Raw genomic sequence first — 18848 nt, forward strand, 5'->3', positions numbered from 1 at the left:
ACAGATGGTATGAACCTGCTTTTAGTTACCGGTTTTCTGTACAAGTTTTTATATTTCTTTACTTAAGAGTTAGATTATTCCGTGACCAAGATTGTATAACGCACCAAAATTTCCCATGCAAATTATATGCGTCAGTTTGCATTACCCAGAAACATGCTGTAATATTCAAGAGCCAACATGGAATCCTAATTATAATGCATCAGTGGTGACCCAGCTCTGCAATTGCATTAAAAAAAATGTCTCCGAGTCGAAAACCAGATGGCGGTCACCTTCCCAGATGGTTAGAGAATTGTCTGAATCTCCTGCCATCGAATCGCTCAGAGGCAAACTGCAGATGATATCACGGATATTGTCAGCTTGGAAGCCGGCCAAGAAAGACAGATATCCCTTTCCTTCGATGATGAATAGGGAATACACCACGCATTTACCAACTGCTTGTCATAAAGGAGATTTGGTTTCACGGGAAAGCTTTCCGAGAATTTTTATAGGATATCAGCAGCCAAGCTAGGTTATGGAATAATCGCTTGTACGGCACTCGTCCCTGATATGCATTCATGCGTCTCGACCCCCAGATTCTGACCATTCAGCAGGCGCCTCCTGTCGTGTCTTTGGTAACCAAATGTTGTATGATGAAAACATGACGGCTATTGACCAATCAACAGCTTTGGCCGAATTTCTGCTCTAAATGACGTCACAACTTCTAAAGGCAGCTTTGATTGGCTGGCGCGCGGGGTCGCTTAAATTTGACATGCACGGATACAATGTATATCAGACGTTTGTAGTGTCAGTAGCTCTGCACATATGAACCTCTGATACTCGGAGTAGAACCAAGCTAGTCCTAATTTTAAATCTCAATTTATTAAAATTGTAGTAATTTAATTGATATTGCAGGTTTAGGGGCTTGAATGAAAATGTTTGGTTCTCTTGATTAATTTGTTACCGTGTGATATTTTATTGAAAGCAAATGCTTTTGAGATGGCTTTTTTTTTTAATCATGGTAATATGTAGTGCACATGAACAGTTCCTCCATGGCAAAATACTTGAGCTATCAAATTACGAAGCATAAATTGAATCCTGATGAGAGCCATAAATGATTTAACGCTTTAATAATTCAAGCTGGCTGCTCCCTCATTACATACAGACTTCCTCAGAGTGCACGCTGGTAGTCCTAGCCGTAGAACCTTTGTTTCCTGTGTCAATCAATAATGGATGATGATCATATAGCAGGCCCGATCATCAACTTAACATTGTCAGGGCCATCGCTTCTGGGGATGCCACCGTTGTGTGGTCAAGCACTGTTAACAGGCAAATTTGCCCTGACGCGTTGATCACCACACATTAATATTGAGACGCTTTATTTGTTGCATCTGGTATCGTTGGACAGTGCACTCCACCTCTTTCAGTTGCAGTTCACACCTCTGCGGAAAATGGAGCAGCCCAGAGGAGGCTCGGCCACTAAATGAACCATTGCAGTGGGTTGACAAACAAGCGGGGTCCAGTATACCACTGTTACCAGGCATTGTACTCGGCAGCTTTTATTACTTAGCCCCGTGGAGCACATGGGTATTCGTGATCTTGGCTGGGCAACAATGAAGTTGTGCGGGTTTTGTTCTTTGTACCATATGTGCTGATGCATGCAGGCCATTGCCTGGTTTTGTGTCCGTACAGCAGCTAGCACACGTGGTTGTCACCTGGACCCTTGATAGTGTTGACTACTGTAGGCCATGAAATTTTAGTCTGGTTTATAGTTTAGCACTGACTTCTGAGCTCTGTTGTCATAAAACTTAAAGTGGCTGGCAAGGCACCATCCTTGGACAATTACACGCTGGGACACTGATCAGTCAACACTATACTGCAGACAGTGGGATGGCATTTGTGGCCTGCAGTTGGCAAAGGCTGTGTTTATGTTTTTCAGTGTGATCAAACTGGGGGAAATCACAATACTTCTGTGTTAACTTGCTGTACACAACAAATTTGAAGTGGATGTAACTCATAACTGTTTGCAGCTTTGGAGCAGGCCCCCGCGTGTTGACTTCTTCTTCTTGTGTGTCGGATCACTTCTCTTGGATTATTTTTTTCGTGACAAATTGACCCGACTGATCGTCCAGTTAAACGTTCCACTCATGTACTCATCCCCAATGGTTCTCAAGCCCCGCCTTAAGGAAATTATGAAGGGTAAGAATAATTACTGTTTCATGCAGTCTGACTTTATTAATATTGTTGATTTATTATTATTTTTTTATTGTGTTGACAAAAGTAGTGTTTACAGGTAGTTTCCAGTAGTACATGTACAATGCGCAGCATATACAAGTTGTAACCCTACATGTATCATTGTGGCCACATAATTGTTTTCACGTCGACGAAAATTAACACACAAACTCTTGTACGGCAAAATAATTTGGCTACATATAAAGACAAGCTAGATCATTGTGCTTTTCATGACTTATTCTGGGTTTCATCTGGCTTCAGTGATGAAAGTTTCACGTTTAGTAATAGTAACTCACTTTATTTGACCATGAATATGTACATGTGTACATTTATTGTTCACAAATAGCCACCTGTGAATTTACATGACGATACTTGCGTTGCACGTACATATGATGCATGTACAATGTACATGTACATGTACGTGTTGGCTGTCATGGTCTTAATTGCTGCGCTTATTTTGAGTTTGGGGACATGTATTGGGAGCAGTCCGTGCAATTTACATTGTTCATCATTACATGTACTCCACAGATATAAAGTTAAAGTATGCAATTGTGCTAATTCACAATATCATCTGGTTTGTGTATACCTAATGTAGCTTTAGAAATGGGCATTACTAATACTTACAAAGTAACAAGCTTATTTTTAAAAAAAAAATATTGGGAAAAATTTGTGATAATTCTCATAGTCATTGTGTATCTTTAGTGACAGACTCTTCAATTGACAGGGCATAAAATGTTCCATGCTTTCTAAGACATGCCTCATAATAGGCTCATATACATCTAATTAACTTTCATCTGTAAAATGCAGATCTATCCTTCCTCCGTGTTCTATCGATACAAATTGATAGACTATTATATTTGTTTTCTCAAAATGTACAGCATTCACTGAGCTAAAAACGTCATCAGGCTAGTTGTTAAGCACCCTTCTTTAGATTTTGAGCACTTTTGTTGCTTCACATGAAAAAACGATGTCCTCAATCATCATTAATCATGTTAACTTTATATCTATATTCGTATAAACACCAAAAACTCAACTCAATGTCCAATCATGTGACTCCTGCTTGTCATGTTCGTACTTGTCCTCATGTTTTGTCTCCATTGATCATGATGTGTATTGTAATTGTCTGTCCAAAGGTTAGGGAACAAAAGCTATTTGCTTCACCCTACACCTAACATTGTTCAATTTTGATGGTTCGCACTATTTCTTGTTTTACATGTACTCACAAAGTTAATGTTTTGCACTGTGTACATAACAACGCTGAATAAATGTCTAGCAATTTGGTATAAACCATATGAACTTGACACACTGCAAAAATATGTGACAATGCCGCTACATTGAAATTACAGGTTTCACAACTCGGCTTCAACGAGTAAATTACATTGTATGTATTTTCACATCGTGTAAACTACAGTGTGTCCAGACAGTTCACCAATGTACATTGCAATGTACATGTACATGACTGGTATGCGCTGTTCTATGTCTCTCTCTCTGTAACACATGAGAACCAACCATCTGTTTCCAATAATGTCAGAGTGAAAGTTGAGTTCAATTCTTTTCACAAAGAGCTCTCTGGTTCTTTTGAAGCTGAGCACATAATAGTCTGCCACCTTATCCATAGTGTAATCTGCACCAGATGTTCCCTATTATAGTGTGTGGGGATCTGCGTTTTGTCCAATTTTCCATGGCAAGGGTTACGCATCCCACGGTATGAGAATCTTATTTTACACAGATGCAACCGTACTGTCAATGCGTGACATCATATGAAAGTGCAAGTTATTACGAGAATCATTTTTAGAAGTGTGAGTACCTTACCAGCTGAACTTAAAGTTGCACTCCCTACATGTGCTGTTCAAGTTCAACAAATACATTTTTTTTCTCTTAATAAAATTTCAACCTGTATGATTTATTCCAACCCAAAAGCTCTTTTTTTCCCCTTTTTTCTTTTTGGGACATCTGCAACCCTCTGGGGAAAAAAAGTTTTGTTTGGGGCACCGACAGATCCGCTTTGCGAGCAGACTGGCTCCCGGTCCATACATTTTCGATACTAATTGTGGGGCCGGAACCAGCCTACCCCGCGAGAACGGAATTATTGTCTAGCTGTTCGAAACTTGTAAATAAATATATGTAAACATGGACCAATTTTTTTCAATCGATACCTCTTTCAATAGTGAATAATTGTTGTATTGCTAGAAAACTAACAATCTAGAACAGAAATCTATTTTTTTTTCAGGATGAAACTCGAAAAACATCGTAACTTTTTGTTTCACTTGTGTACAAAATGAGGTACACCGTCCTTAAAATAAAAAGCGGTATACCCCGTATTTAGTAAGGTACATGTACATGTACACATAAACATGTGAAAGTTCGTGTGACTCTTCCCAGAAGTGATGTGTCAGACCCAATATGCTTTCACTTGCAAGAAATTTGGTTAAAAAACAATGTGCTTTTACATCACTTCATTCACTTAAATCAATGTTTTAATTTCTTTGTAATACATTTGTATATATCATGACGCATTGTTCACATATTGTGATGTTTTCATCATGGTGAGACCGACTTTAAGAAAACTGTACTGCTCTACTCCTCATGTACATTATGTCACTTGAAATAATTACAGTGTGAGTGGTTAATTTATCAGTATCAGTATCAATGTTTACAGAGAAAATATGGGGCAATCACTTTTTTGGAAAACCTCCATATTACTATTAGCAACTGATTTTTTTGTCAAGGCCGCAATTGCCTCAGAGTTTCAAATTACATGTTATTAGTCAGCAGTCAGTGCTGTTTGTTTTATTGTATCTCTCACAGAAAAAAAAGGAAAGAAGGAAATATGATGAACGGGAAGTATTGTCAAGGTGTATTCTCAATTTCTATTTTTAGAGCATAGTTTTTATTACATTGGTCACACAGTGACAGCTTAAAATAGATAGTGTTTTCGTTCAGGTGCCATAAACCTTCATTCATATGTATATAAAGATCAGCTGCGTAGTAGAGTATCATGTACAGTCTTCAAATTCAATGCAAAGAGACCAATTAGATCTATTATAATACACTGCGTCAGACACTTCATGGGTAAGCTGTTTCAGGTATACAGGGTTTATAGGTATTGTCATCCATACTGTGTAATCCTCAATAAGGCAGTTTGAAAATGACACCCATTATTAAAGAGGTTGTGGAATGCGCGAAGACATTTCCGTAATTTTTCGGGTATATGTAGCCTAAGGTGTGATGAAATAAAAACGACTATTGTGTCTGTCATGAAATGAGTACAAAAGGTACTTTTGAGAGCTGTTTTTCAAATCCTGTCATGCCTGTTTCGACCCGAACGTGCAATTTGTGTAAAAGTTGTCGTTGCGGGCAGCAAACAAAACACAGTAAATCGTGACGTAATAAACAGGACTCCCGATGCAGAGTAGCATAAACGAGTCCTGTTTATTACGTCACGATTTACTGTGTTTTGTTTGCTGCCCGCAACGACGACTTTTACACAAATTGCACGTTCGGGTCGAAACAGGACCTGAAAAATAGCTCTCAAAAGTACCCTTTGTACTCATTTCATGACAGAAACAATAGTCGTTTTTATTTCATCACACCTTAGGCTACATATACCCCAAAAATGACGGAAATGTCTTCGAGCATTCCACAACCTCTTTAAGTACTGCCATTGATTGTGCTAACAAACTCTCTGTGTTCATCATACTTGTACCCTGAAGTGTAGTGTATTGTAGGGGGTTAAATGTACCATGTACATGAACACGAAAAGCTTAATATTGGCCAGTTATTAATTAACCCTAACAGTCCTGAATCCTCCAATTTCAGTACGATTTTGCACACCCCCTAATTCCTTGCACACCTGTTAATGCTAAACGTTTGTTGGTACAATTTCATGTCATCAACAGATATCATGTATTGGATCTAAGAAAGCTGTTCATGGCTAGTGAGTTAAAGGTGTGTACTGAGGAACGCAATATAAACATGTACATGTAGTTATACACATTCCTATTGGCGTAAGGGTTAATCATAATGAGCATGTACATGCATAGAGCAAGGAATGTCACTGTTCAGATTCGGTTTGGAAGGCAGGGTTTGGAAGGCATGGCTGGTGTACATACATGTTCGGTTTGGAAGGCAGGGTTTGGAAGGCATGGCTGGTGTACATACATGTTCATGTACATACATGTATGCATAGAGTAAACGCAGTTCACAGTCTGTTTTTTGTTTACCAAGGATTGAAGGCCATCTTCATAAATGTTCATGAAACTGCACATGTACCGTTAGGCCTTATACCCTGAAGCCCTGAACTTTGAAGCGTAATGTACTGGTATCTTTTTACTTGATTTGAAGTACATTCACTTACATGTATTTTTGAAAATACCGTATTTTTGGTTGAAAGTGTCTGGATATAGGTTGAATGTGTCTGGATATATTCACATGTATAACATGTGGCGTCTAAGTTAAATGTAGCTCTTTAAAAATCTGTCCTTGTTATGAATATTCATTTGAGTAGGTAATCGCTTGAATAATCACCCTACATTCATATACCGGGTACAATGTAATAAATGAATGGCGTACTACCTGGTATTACATGCACGGCTGTTTGGAATATGAAAACTTAATTATTCTGCTAAACTGGACAAGTCACTGTGCACAAGGACATTTGTAGTTGGTATTGCTTCAAATCGGTAACATTCATAAGACGTGTCGACTTCAAAGGCTACATTTTTCTGAATAGCTTTCAGCCAGAATGACTGCCCGAAAGGGAAGTTCTTGTTTAACATGTAGTTGGCTCTACTTGAACAAACATGTCGTCTGGCGGACCGGTTGAATTTGTTTCCAGACATAATGCGGTCTGGTCTGATCCACTCTCAGTAGTGGCCACCCAGCTGTTCCTCGATTCCTCATATCCGTCCAGAATAGCTAGCAACTCTCTCCAGACATCCTAGAAGTGTTTCCACGATGCACATAATACTCCAGCAATCCACTCCCCAGCACCCGAAATTCTTAGCCAGATGGGCCCAAATTAGGATCTGGAAATTACCACGGAGACGACAGCGCGGGGACCAGGCTGTTAGTGTATTACGCTGGATATTAAAAAGTATCTTTATGTTGTAAAAGCGGCGAGTATGTAAAATGAGTGACAAGCGGACCAGGCCAGACCCGGGCAGGCCAGCCAACAGATGTCATAATCAGATAATTGTCCTATGGTAGAGAGGAAGACAGGGGACTCCTAGAGGTTTCAAGGGAAAACAGGCCCGGTTGAAATGGCCGCCCCCTGTGGTTAAGCACAGCCATACAAGCATTGCGCACTTTGGAAGGCTTTGGCAAATTTCCTTCCTTTTTTTTTTATTGAAAATAACAAGTACTTTGGCTTTTCTCGGAGAGTATAGACCATCTGCCGGAATGGCTGCCGTGGATTTACATGAACACGAGGGGTAATCTTTTACCCATTAATTTATCCAGTACAGGCTAATGCACTGCATTTAGTTTGGACCCGCTTGCATCAAAACCTGCAAATTAAACTTCTGGATGTTGTTTTTTTATAATTTACCTTCATATTAATTAACTGAAACATTAACGAATTGCTAGTGGATTGCATTATTTTGTGAGTGTAGAGTTCGGTAGTATTAACTATGCATTTGTCATCTCATTATCATAATTCCTATGTGTGTGATGTGCAAAAACCTTCTCTGGAGTATACTCGCACATTATAATGGCAAGTATACATGTATGTTGTCAACTACCGGTATATGTTCTGGTAATTGTATGCTTTGTTTTCCTCTTATTGACACACACACACACACATCTAATAGATTCCAAAACAAATTACATGTGTACATCTTAATTGCCACATAAACCAACCCTGTATCTCATGTATTGTTTGCTGTGTGGAAACAAGACACATCAGGAAATGAGCTGTGTTTCCTTCTCTTTGACAAATTGAGGGAACAAACCAACATTATTGAACTCAAAAGTAAACTCTGCTTAAACACGGGCTCGAGTCCGGGGCTAGCACGGTAAACCGGCTAATTTAAACCTCATCAGTGATCAATTACGTCCTGCAATTACATGTACATGTGTGCCTGCAAAATGAAGACAAGAAATTCATTCTTTCCTCTTGTTTGCCCAATAACACAGCAAATCAAGTAACAAATGTGGGAGGAAATGAAACAATTTGACTCCCCTGTCCCTCCTCCCCCCCCCCCCTTCCCCCCACAGTGTCCTCCATCCTTGCCTCAGTCTGTCCATTAAAGTAAATTAATTGATGACGACCCATCTGCTACCTGGCCACTCCTGCTTGACATGTGGAATCATTCAGGCAGACAGACAACATTAAAGGGCCAGTCTAAATGCTAATATTAAACCTTGCTCTCGCAGGCTTGAATTATTTCTTGCTACGCGAAGAGCCAATTTAGAAAGATTTGCCCTTATTTCTCAAGACTACTCTTACATGTACATGTACATTGTACATTGGCCCAGCTAAGGCCATCTTGTGGTGGAACAAAATAAGAGCATGATAAAGACATCACAAAGATCGTTCCCAACCAAGGGACGACTTTTGAATGAGACAAAGTGTCCAATGAGACCGATCCAAAGTCGTCACCCCGTTACGCTTTGACCAATCACAGCCGTGATCAATGTCTAACGTTTGTGGAGAAAAGTCCAGCATGCGTGCACGTGCGTATGACGCATGCAGCTAGAATGGAGACACGTGTGCACGTGTTTTTGCCAAACGTGCGTAGTGGGCGGGGCCTAATATATTGTTCTTTTGCATTTTTGCAACCATCTTGCCACTGCCCCTGGATTAAAAAAAAAATCACAGCCAGGAAAAAGTCAGCATTCATCAATCACTAAGTTAACCATCCTGCATTCTGAACAGCCACAGACGGTCAAAAAATCAATCCTCTTCCCCTGCCATGCCTTTTACACAGGCTAGTCACCAACAGTCATATCAGATTTAAGGCAAGTACTCTCACTAGTCAAATTCAGTCAACAGACAAATGCAGGCAAGAAGTAGGCACGGCTGGCTTATCAATCACCTGCAGTCAAAGCATAGCTGTATCAAGTTACACAAACAGTCACAGCCAGTCAACTCCGCTTTATGTATAGGCCGGGAGCTCGTAACTGTTGAAAACTGTCACCTGACTGATTTTGACTGAAAGAACCACCTTGCACGGAATGTATGTTTGCATAAGAGGCTTAATGATGGTTTCTAACCCTATATCAATGTTGTGATACACACAATTTTTTCGTGAAATCGTTCCTGTGGTCTGTGTGGAGATGAGTGGATAATGCCTTTAACTTCTGGCCCAGATGGAGTGCATACATCCTGTCTGGTTGCATCATGTTGCTTCAGGGGTCCTGATCAGCTCTGTGTGCGTGTGCAGTCACACTCCGTTCCATATGATCACTTAGGCACGGTCTTTGAGAAGCTGGCATACATGTTGTCTAACTCCTAAATATATGTCAATAAGTGTAATTGGAATTTGGATAATGCTTTCTTTCAATTTCTTCAGTCCAATTTAGGAAACTTTATCAAATTACCCATTGTAAAATAAACTATGTTTAGTGGTTGTGGGGTTTTTTTGCTGACTAGCATAAAAATCCCTTTCTTAATTATCGAGAGGACAAATTGGTTTTTCACTTTTTTGCCATTGGGAAAGATGTGTGTGGAAAAAATACTATAGTGTTTCAGCATTTCATGTGCTAAATGGGTATTTATCTTATTTCTGTGTGGAGTGTGTGGTGGTATTTAATTATTATTTCTTTTCAGCATTTTTATCACAAACTTCTCAATTTTTGAAGGGAAATAAGTTATCACCAGCTCTGGAAAAGTAGCTTTTATTGTGAGAAGCAAAAATTGAAAAAAATGATTTCAGTATTTCACACACACACAAAATCACAATTCCGTAATTAAGATTATCCTCCGAGCCAAATGCGCGATTGTACTCTAATTTTACTGCAGACGAGTGGATTCAAAAACTTTTCTGTGTGCCAAGTTTGTTGCAAAAGTTTTTGGGACAGTGTTGGAATGGAGGGTAGTTACCAAGTGAGCAGTTATTGTCTATCAGCACCTGTGTAGTGTTTGCGTAGGCCTGCAAGTTTGTTCCAGTTTCTTGATTGTGGGCGGTGCCTGAGTAACCACTAAAGTCTACCACAGTGCATCAATCTGACGTAAAGTATCTCACAAACTTTGGTGCAGAAGACAACCTGGCCCTTTTTGTCAACCTCTATCTGTCTTGGACTCTCTCGGTCTTCATCTTAAGGCACTCTCTCTCTGGTCTGTCCTCCTGTCAGAGGAAAGAGAAAGGACTTGAGATCACAGTACTTTTGACCATTAGCCTGTCAGGCTGGCATCCTCAATCCAGCATCTCAGCGCCATCGGAGGCATTGATTTTAGATTTCCTTGGCAGGTGCGCCCGTCCTTTGATCCTGCCAGGTTGACCATTTTGTAAAAGGCGCTTCACCTTTCTGCCTCCTCGATGCCTCGTAGCCACTCCACCTGCTCCCAAACAAGAGTAATATCCGATCTGGGGGCTGACGCTAGGGTGTCCTGTTTTCCCAAACACCAAGATCTGTTTTCCTTTTACATCTCATTTTCGCACTCTCATTTCCCCCGCACCTGCCGCCAGAGTGGATATCGGCACGGTGGATATTGCAACATTAGTTTTCCATTCGATACTAAAAAAAAAGACGAAACAAACAAAAAAGATTTCTTATTTTCACTTCATGCCTTTTTGTATTGACATGTAGATCACAGTGACAGCCGAACACCTGAATCTCCAGTGGAACAGACTACCATGAATAAGCTTGCAACCCAGACGTCACCTAGTGCTGTAGCTATGGCAACACATCCTAGGTCTCTGTCTACAAACTCAGCTTCAGGTAAGGCACTCTTATGCATTTGCAAGGTGTCCACCATGTAACATGTCATCTGCTGAAATCTTTCTAAAAGGTTCAGTTGTATACACGTTTTATGACCAATCATCTTCTGCCTACTTAAAGGGAATTTACAACATTTGCTTTTGCTGTAATTTTCAGAAATTGATGGATTTGGGAGGTTATGATTTTATAGCAAGTATTGTTAAACTGACTCGTGTGACGTTTTGGGTTGGTAAATGCTGGAAAATAAAGAAAAACAATCATTTTCTTGTAGTCTGGTTCCCTGACCCCGCTTTACTTGAAACAGAGCAATTTATAGACGTCGGGGAATTGTAAGGTCAGGGAATTAGTCTAGCTGGATTGTACCTGTTCACAGGTGTGTAATCGATTTCAAAGAAAATGCGAAGTAACTAAATATGATAAATTGGGAGCAGTATTTGAAAAAAAGCCAGTTTTATTCCAACGCTGTTCGGCCGACCAACGTTGGAAATTAATACAAAAAACACGACTTCTTGAAAATGACAGCACACCCATGTGCCAAGATTTTACAGGATGCTTTAGACTGTCATTCACTAACAGTCCAGTGAGGTGTTCGTGATAATTTGGTAGTTTTGTGTTCTGATGTTTGCAAATGTTGTATATTCCCTTAAAAAAACTCATTTTGCTATTAGGCTGTACATACATGTTTGTACCATATGTGCACGATGGTAGTACTGAACATATGTTACGAAAAAGATGAAAACCTTGGCCGACATAGAAAAAAATGAATGTGCAGAAACCACATGTACATGCACGCATTGGTTCCTTGCATCAGTTTTATCAGGATTCTCCACACGTACACGGATGCAATGATCCATGGGGACATTGGAGATTGTTATTGAATATCATTTCATCAATTTTCCTTTCAAACTATTTTTTTGATGTATGGTGTAATCAGAATAACACACTTATGGAAACATGGGCGTCGCGAGGGGGGGCAAGAGGGGCACTTCCCCCCCCCCCCCCCCCTTGGAAAAGAAAAAAAAGGAAAAAAAGAAGGGAAAAAAAAGAAAGAAAAAGAGGCGCGAAGTCATAGTGGTGTAAATTTAATAGGGGGGGGGGGGCAAAATGTCCCTGCCCCCCTCTAAAACTGATCAATCGAGAATGTGTTGAGAAATGCATTTTTTGGCAAAAATATGTATTGCCCCCCTCTAGAAAAAATCCTGGTGACGCCCATGTATGGAAACTGAAATTTGAGGTCTGTTTTGCACTAGTTTATAGAGACTATAACTGAGTAGATGTACTTTATGTTACTTTTCACTCACTGCGTTGCCACCCAATTTGATGTAACAATAAAGTTCCAGTGATCGTGACATCATGAGATTCTACCTACAAGTATAGACAGAATATGCCTGATGTCGTTGTCATTGCGGCTTTATTTATTTATTCAAATTATTATGTATTTCAATTTGAGTGGCCGTGCTATGAGAAAAAAACACTATATAGGTTTTTTTTAAAGATGTGGCTTAAAACATTAGCATTTAATTAATCGCAAATTTTAAAATATTCATCAGAGCAGACTGGTATTAATTTGTAATTAACTTAATTTCATGACTTTCATTTCTATTTGCAAGTTCCAAAAATGAAGATTTTACCTCGCTTTCAATTTATTATTGCCGACTTGTGAATAAAGCCTATACTGTATATGGTGTCGCAAAATATCTAGATTGCCGTGATAGTTGGCAAAGCTCAAGTCATCTTGTCTAGATGATGAGCCTCCACTTACCAGAGACAATCAATGTTCCTTCATCAGGTTCGTTGGTGAATGGGATGCATTCTCCGCACAGCGTGAACAGCACCCCGTCACCCCCAAGCAACGTGACCGGTATGACCCCAGCAGGCCAGGAGCTCCCCCCAGCCTGTGGGGCCAGGCAGCTTAGTAAACTCAAGAGATTCCTGACGACACTACAGCAGTTTGGCTCGGACATCTCGCCTGAAATTGGCGAGAGAGTCAGGAATTTAGTCATGGGACTCGTGGTAAGAGTCTGCTCTTTCTCTAATTTTTCTTTTAAGAAAACTCTGTAGCTCACAGGTTTTCACGTGACTGCCATCATATATTTTTTTGTTCATTGGAGTTTTGTACACCTGGGGTGAGCTGCAGTCTCGCGAACATGTTTATGTTCGGTAGCTAGGCTCTGCGAACATGCCAACCTCAAATGGAGATATTATGTCATTGAAAAACTGTTGTCAAAATTCTCGAAAAAGTAATTGAGACTAGAACTTTTGAACCAGCCAGCCAAGCCCTGAACAGGAGGTTGTGGGTTCGATTCCCACCTGAGTGTCCCACACTCGGGACAACACTGAGTATGCAGTGTTTATAAAATACGTCGGTGAATAAAGGGCAAAACCCAGTATTGAATTTACATCACCCAAACGCAAATTCCATCTTATGAAGAGACTCACGGAAGTGATATGGTACCAGTATTGTATGAACTTACTGCAGATGTAGATAACAGAATATTTCAGCCCTGACATGATGTATATGTTCAGTGTGTTTGTCGGCCATCCTGGAAAACATAGGGAACAATTCAGGTAGATCTTTGTTGCTAACGTTCACCAACACTCATGGCAAATATTTGGTCAATTGTGCAAATGTTCCCGACATTAGCAAACGTTAGCATTGCACATGTACAATCAACTGCTGAACATAAAATTGGCAAAATAAATTTATAATAAAGAGATTTTGAATGTTTTTTTTTTTACTATTTTTTTTTAAACTCTTTTTCTTCAGAATAACGCGTTGACGGTGGAAGATTTCCACCACAAACTTCAGGAAGCAACCAACTTTCCCCTCAGACCATTCGTGATTCCATTTCTCAAGGTATTCTAACGTTAACGTCTTGCAAGTCTCAAGAAAGTAGTTCCACTATTAAAAAACAATTTAGAGTATTTTGGTTTGATATCAGGGTATTGATCTGTGGTCCCGTTTCATGGAGTTTAGCACAGAAATGTTTCCATAGCAACAACATGTTACCAGCCAATATGTCATGCACTTTACACATATTGCTTGTCACTGGTTCCCATTTGATTAATGGATGTCAGCCACTAGTTTTAATGGCAAGAGACGCAACTTTAAAAGCGTACTCGGTAGTCCTGTTTTGAGACAACTGAGAATTATCTTCACTACAAAAACATGCACGCTTACTTAACGTAAAAATTGCTGGCAATAATCTCTGTGTGAAATATCAATTATTTTCTTAACGTTTCAGTCCTGTTCCTGAAAAAAAAGACTGCAATTTCATAGATGATTGGCATCATGTATATATTACGATGACACCAAAAAAGGGTACATTTTATTGGCTTGAAATAAATGGGGGCTTTTATGATTTCTTAATTTTTCAATAATTGATGTCTGATTTTCTTTGTCCCCTTAAGGCTAATCTGTCTCTGCTGCAACGGGAGTTGATGCACTGTGCTAGATTAGCCAAAATGACACCCTCCCAGTATTACATGCAGCACGAGCAGCAGATTCTGGACGGCAAAGCCGTGCCGGCGGAAGGGGAAGCCGTGACGGATATCAACGAAAACGGTAAACGACGAACGCCGGACGACAGGTAAGGCCATCAGCTCATTGGCGGTAACTTAAACCCAATAGAGTACCAAAGTGTGATGTCATTTAGAACCAGAAAGTGTTGTGCAAACGAATGGAGTACGCGCGCGTGTTAGTGCAGACGAATGGAGTACGCGCGCGTGTTGGTTCACGGGCTGAATCACGCGCCAATGTCTTTTACACACATTTTGTGCACGTGATGTATTTACTTCGGTACTCTATAGCATGTGTACTACATTGTATTACTTTGTGTTTATTCACTGATGAATCGATAAACCTTTGAGTGCTCTGGTGGTTTTGGGCAGTAACGGGCAGGTCAGTTTGGGGCGGTTCAGGGACTAAAAAGTTACCGTGCTTTGTCACCCACTCACGGGAGCTTTAGTGGGAGGGACGTATTGCGTGCAGGCACAAAGAAAGTTTACGCGCATATGGCGCGAAGCGCGCATTACTGAATGTGCAGAAACCCATTCAATCTTTGCGCGAGCATCAGGCGGACTTGTGCGCTCGAATTGTCCCTCCGAGTTGTCCCTCTCAACTTTCTCTTTATAACCGTTGAGGGGGTACTTGTTCATAGTCTGGTTCCGTAATCATGTCCTGTGCCAAAGATAATGAGGGAATGGCTGACAGTGTTTGGAGGAGTGACTCGCATTTGTACTCACGGCCAGTGTGACAGCCCCTACTTTCAGTATGGGCAATACATGATTGCAAAGTACAACGTGCTTACATACATATAATTGGTTAGTGAGCTTGTTTACATTGAACTCGTCTTTTGTGGTGTACGGAAGTTCCCACTTCGATAGAATAGATGAACATTAAATTTTGACGTCGTTAGGAGTAATGTACTTTTAACTGCCCTGTGTTTTATTTGATTTCTTTTCCTTGGTGATGTTTCTGTCTTTTGTTGGAGGGACATTCTATGGAAAGCATGTAGTATCCTGACGCCACTTCTTTGGTTGTGTACAAGTCAATGGAGTATTTCCTAACAAAATTGGAAATGTTTCTCAGTTCAAGATTCATGTCTTTTCAACATTTTTCCTAGGACTGACCTTTATTGAGATGACATATGAAGAAAAAAGTAGTGTCAGGTTTTAACATTCTTACCCACTCTATAATTAGCCTTTTTTTATATACATGTAAGTAGGCACAATAGGTGGACACAGTTATAGGAGTGATAATTTTGTTTAATAAGGGTAAAATGTTTTGCCCTAATTCACTCACCCCAAGTAACGCCTTCCCGTTGTTTCCAAAATATCCCCCCCCTCCCCTCCACCCCCAAGAAAGCCAATGAGTTTATTGATGAAACCGGACTTGTACTGGCCATTTTGACAGAATAATGGGGCGACCCAAAGAGAACGGTGCCGATCACAACAAAATTGTTTCCAAAATATCCCCCCTCCACCCCCAAGAAAGCCAAGAAAATGAGTTTATTGATGAAACCGAACTTGTACTGGCCATTTTGACAGAATAATGGGGCGACCCAAAGAGAACGGTGCCGACCACAACATGACGGAGGTCCCCCTTCCCAAGAGGCATTGCTCCGTCAGCCCCGGCAGTATCCATCTGACGACGCCGCCCCAGGCCCCCAACCACTACCCGGCCGCTGCCATGCCGCATCATCAGATTCGTATGGAGGACCTAGCCCACGCCCGGGAGATGAGGGAGATGGCCCGGGAGAGATACGAACGGGAACGGGACAGGCACCCAGGATACAGTGAGTATTCTTGTCATGACAGCCTGCAAAGTTGTGTTCACGATCACAAAGGTTCCTCCAGGATTCCATGTTTGGAGCACCGATCTCCATATGAAAATATATCTGGATTGCCCGTTGGCTGTTAAAAGTGAAGTCGCCGTCCGCCATATTACTGGTACCACGCCAAGAACAATACATTTGTGAAGAAAGATATCAAATTTAGTGGAAATGTATGCTTTTTATTCAACAAATTATTCATTTTCTGTTTTCAAACAAATTTACATGTAACAGGGTAACAAAAATATATTTTCTATAAAATTTGTGTTTAGAAAACAAATTATGTTTACTTTGAGACGACTACATTTTAATTATTTCTGAACAATGGGAGTGGTAGAGACTGGTTCCCTCCCCACAATTGGATGGAGGGATCGGGAACCAGTGAGGAGCTTCAAGCCTTTGTACAGCTAGAAATGGCCAAACGGGCTGTCCATAATTTTGCATTGAGATCAGTTGTTTGGAGGGGTTGTAGGACTTAATCAAGAATATGTAAGGAGATGAATAAGTTAATCGTGATTGATCATCTTTCATTTTTTGAACGGATTTTGCACATTTTTGTTGCTGTCAGTTTTTATTCTCTTTTATGGTTTTTGTTTTTTGAGGGGGCTGGCTAGGGGTGGGGGTGGACGGGGATGGATGGGGAGGGGGGAGGGAATAACACTGAAACAGATGCCAACCTCGTTTTCAATAATGGGTCCTTCGCTCATGTTCAGTGATCCATAATTTCATAAATCCCTCGAATATAGTGAAGCTATTGAGACGGTACTCTCTTTTTTAGGAACAGAGAATTTATATACAAAAAAACACTTGGGGAGTTTTAAAATGTAAAAATGCAATGCAAAGTAGTTTTTTGCAGTTGACTAATATAGTAATGTATGTAATATGACTAACCAAACATTTTTGATAATTCATGTCAAGACAAAAAAAAAATAAAAACTCGATTTAAATAAAAAAATCTGAATTTTATCCAGAAAATCTGATTTTTTGGATTAAAATCATATTTAACAAGCCTGAAAATTGTATTTTTTTTTTTTTCACCTCGTCAAGTTTTCAGATTGTTCATTCAGTTAACATAACAGTCACATCCCTGAAGGAGGGGTTCTCGTTTTTGGATTGAAATTGGATGTGATCCTGTGTATTTTTTACGACTTACAACACTGCTAAGTCCTTTTTATTGTGCGCATGTACGTGTACATCCTGAGTGGGGCATGTGTCATTGTTTGTCAACGTGCCACACATCTTACGATGAGGGAAGGGAATAAGTCTCTCTAGACTTGGGCGTTTCCGTTCGCGTAATTCCCAGTAATCTTTCCGTGCAACATCTGATTTCAATTATCGGCTTAAGTGGGAGAGTGCAATGATGAAATCTCTCATTTCCTGTCGTAAAATTAGCGCAACAGCCCCACACTGATGACGGACCGATAACTCAAAAGTAATACAAATGTAAGCAGGCGGTAAGGAATTTTAAACAGAAGCAGTGAATCAAAAGTGAAATTCACAAGATGAATTTGTAAATTCAGATGTACTCAAACAACACACATTTGATAATCTTCTGCTTTTCCAGGTATTGTATGTGAAGAAATTTGTGTCGGTTATTTCTAATGTTATTTTTCAACCCTGTAAATAGAGGATTACAAGTCAGCACATTATATTTGAAAGCTAAGTTTCTCACGATAGCTTTGAGCATTTGGATCTGTTTTATCCAAAATTTGTTAAGCTGTTTTCCTAAGCATTTGTTTTTTGAAATTTAAACCTGCGATATGAAAATGAACTTGTCAACGATCGATATGCTGATAACTGGAATAGTTTCTTTTACCTCATTTGAAGTAAACATGGTGAGACTGTTTCTCAAGTTAAATAAATATGTCAGGAAAAGGTAGAGAAAACTTCCGCTTTTGCAAGAGTGTGCTAAAGAATTCAGACTGTACTGGCGTAATGAAGCCAGCGCATTTATAAATTTATTTACCTCAACTGAAGTAGATCCGATATTAATGTTTCTCAATTTAAAGTAAATACAACTTGAACAGTCAGACGGAACTTTTTTTTCTAGTAAAGAGTTTGCTACAAGAATCCAGAGGCCTGTTTGCCCGCTGAATCAATTTGTGCTACTCGACTCCCCAGTACAGCACAATAAAATATTAATCCCGCTGTAAGTAAATCTGGCCATTCAGTCTTGAGACCCAAGCCATGAATACGCTGAATGCATCAGCGAATGTCTCCACGATGATTGTGGCCCACTAAATAGAAGACGTAACCGGATCAGGCCCGTCTGGGCATGACAAGACTAGCACTGGGGTTGCCTGGGGCTGTGATTTTTCAGCTTTTGAACCGTGCAGAGGATCAGTAGTGGGTCGTAGAAACACGTGGCCAGCGTGATGGCGGTAAAGCCACGGCCAAGCTTGTCGCTGTTTGCATCAGTTAATT

At 40.2% G+C, this 18848-nt stretch overlaps 1 protein-coding gene across 6 annotated transcripts in view; it reads left to right on the forward strand.

The window, feature by feature from the left end:
• The window catches only part of LOC119739196 (protein CBFA2T1-like), a 46978-nt gene that overhangs the window by 17114 nt on the left and 11016 nt on the right, over window positions 1-18848 (forward strand). For 5 of the 6 annotated variants that reach the window (XM_038214039.1, XM_038214038.1, XM_038214034.1 and 2 more), the window contains exons 2-6: window positions 10960-11091; window positions 12881-13104; window positions 13859-13948; window positions 14503-14681; window positions 16141-16388. In XM_038214039.1, the coding sequence (XP_038069967.1) occupies window positions 11007-11091; window positions 12881-13104; window positions 13859-13948; window positions 14503-14681; window positions 16141-16388 (826 nt within the window). In that variant the 5' untranslated portion in view covers window positions 10960-11006. Of the gene's footprint in view, window positions 1-1524; window positions 2176-10959; window positions 11092-12880; window positions 13105-13858; window positions 13949-14502; window positions 14682-16140; window positions 16389-18848 lie in introns of those variants that run through there. The other variant, XM_038214035.1, reaches the window with a different exon arrangement.

The sequence above is a fragment of the Patiria miniata genome, unplaced genomic scaffold, assembly GCF_015706575.1.
Source record: "Patiria miniata isolate m_02_andy unplaced genomic scaffold, ASM1570657v1 HiC_scaffold_30, whole genome shotgun sequence".
Taxonomy (NCBI): domain Eukaryota; kingdom Metazoa; phylum Echinodermata; class Asteroidea; order Valvatida; family Asterinidae; genus Patiria; species Patiria miniata.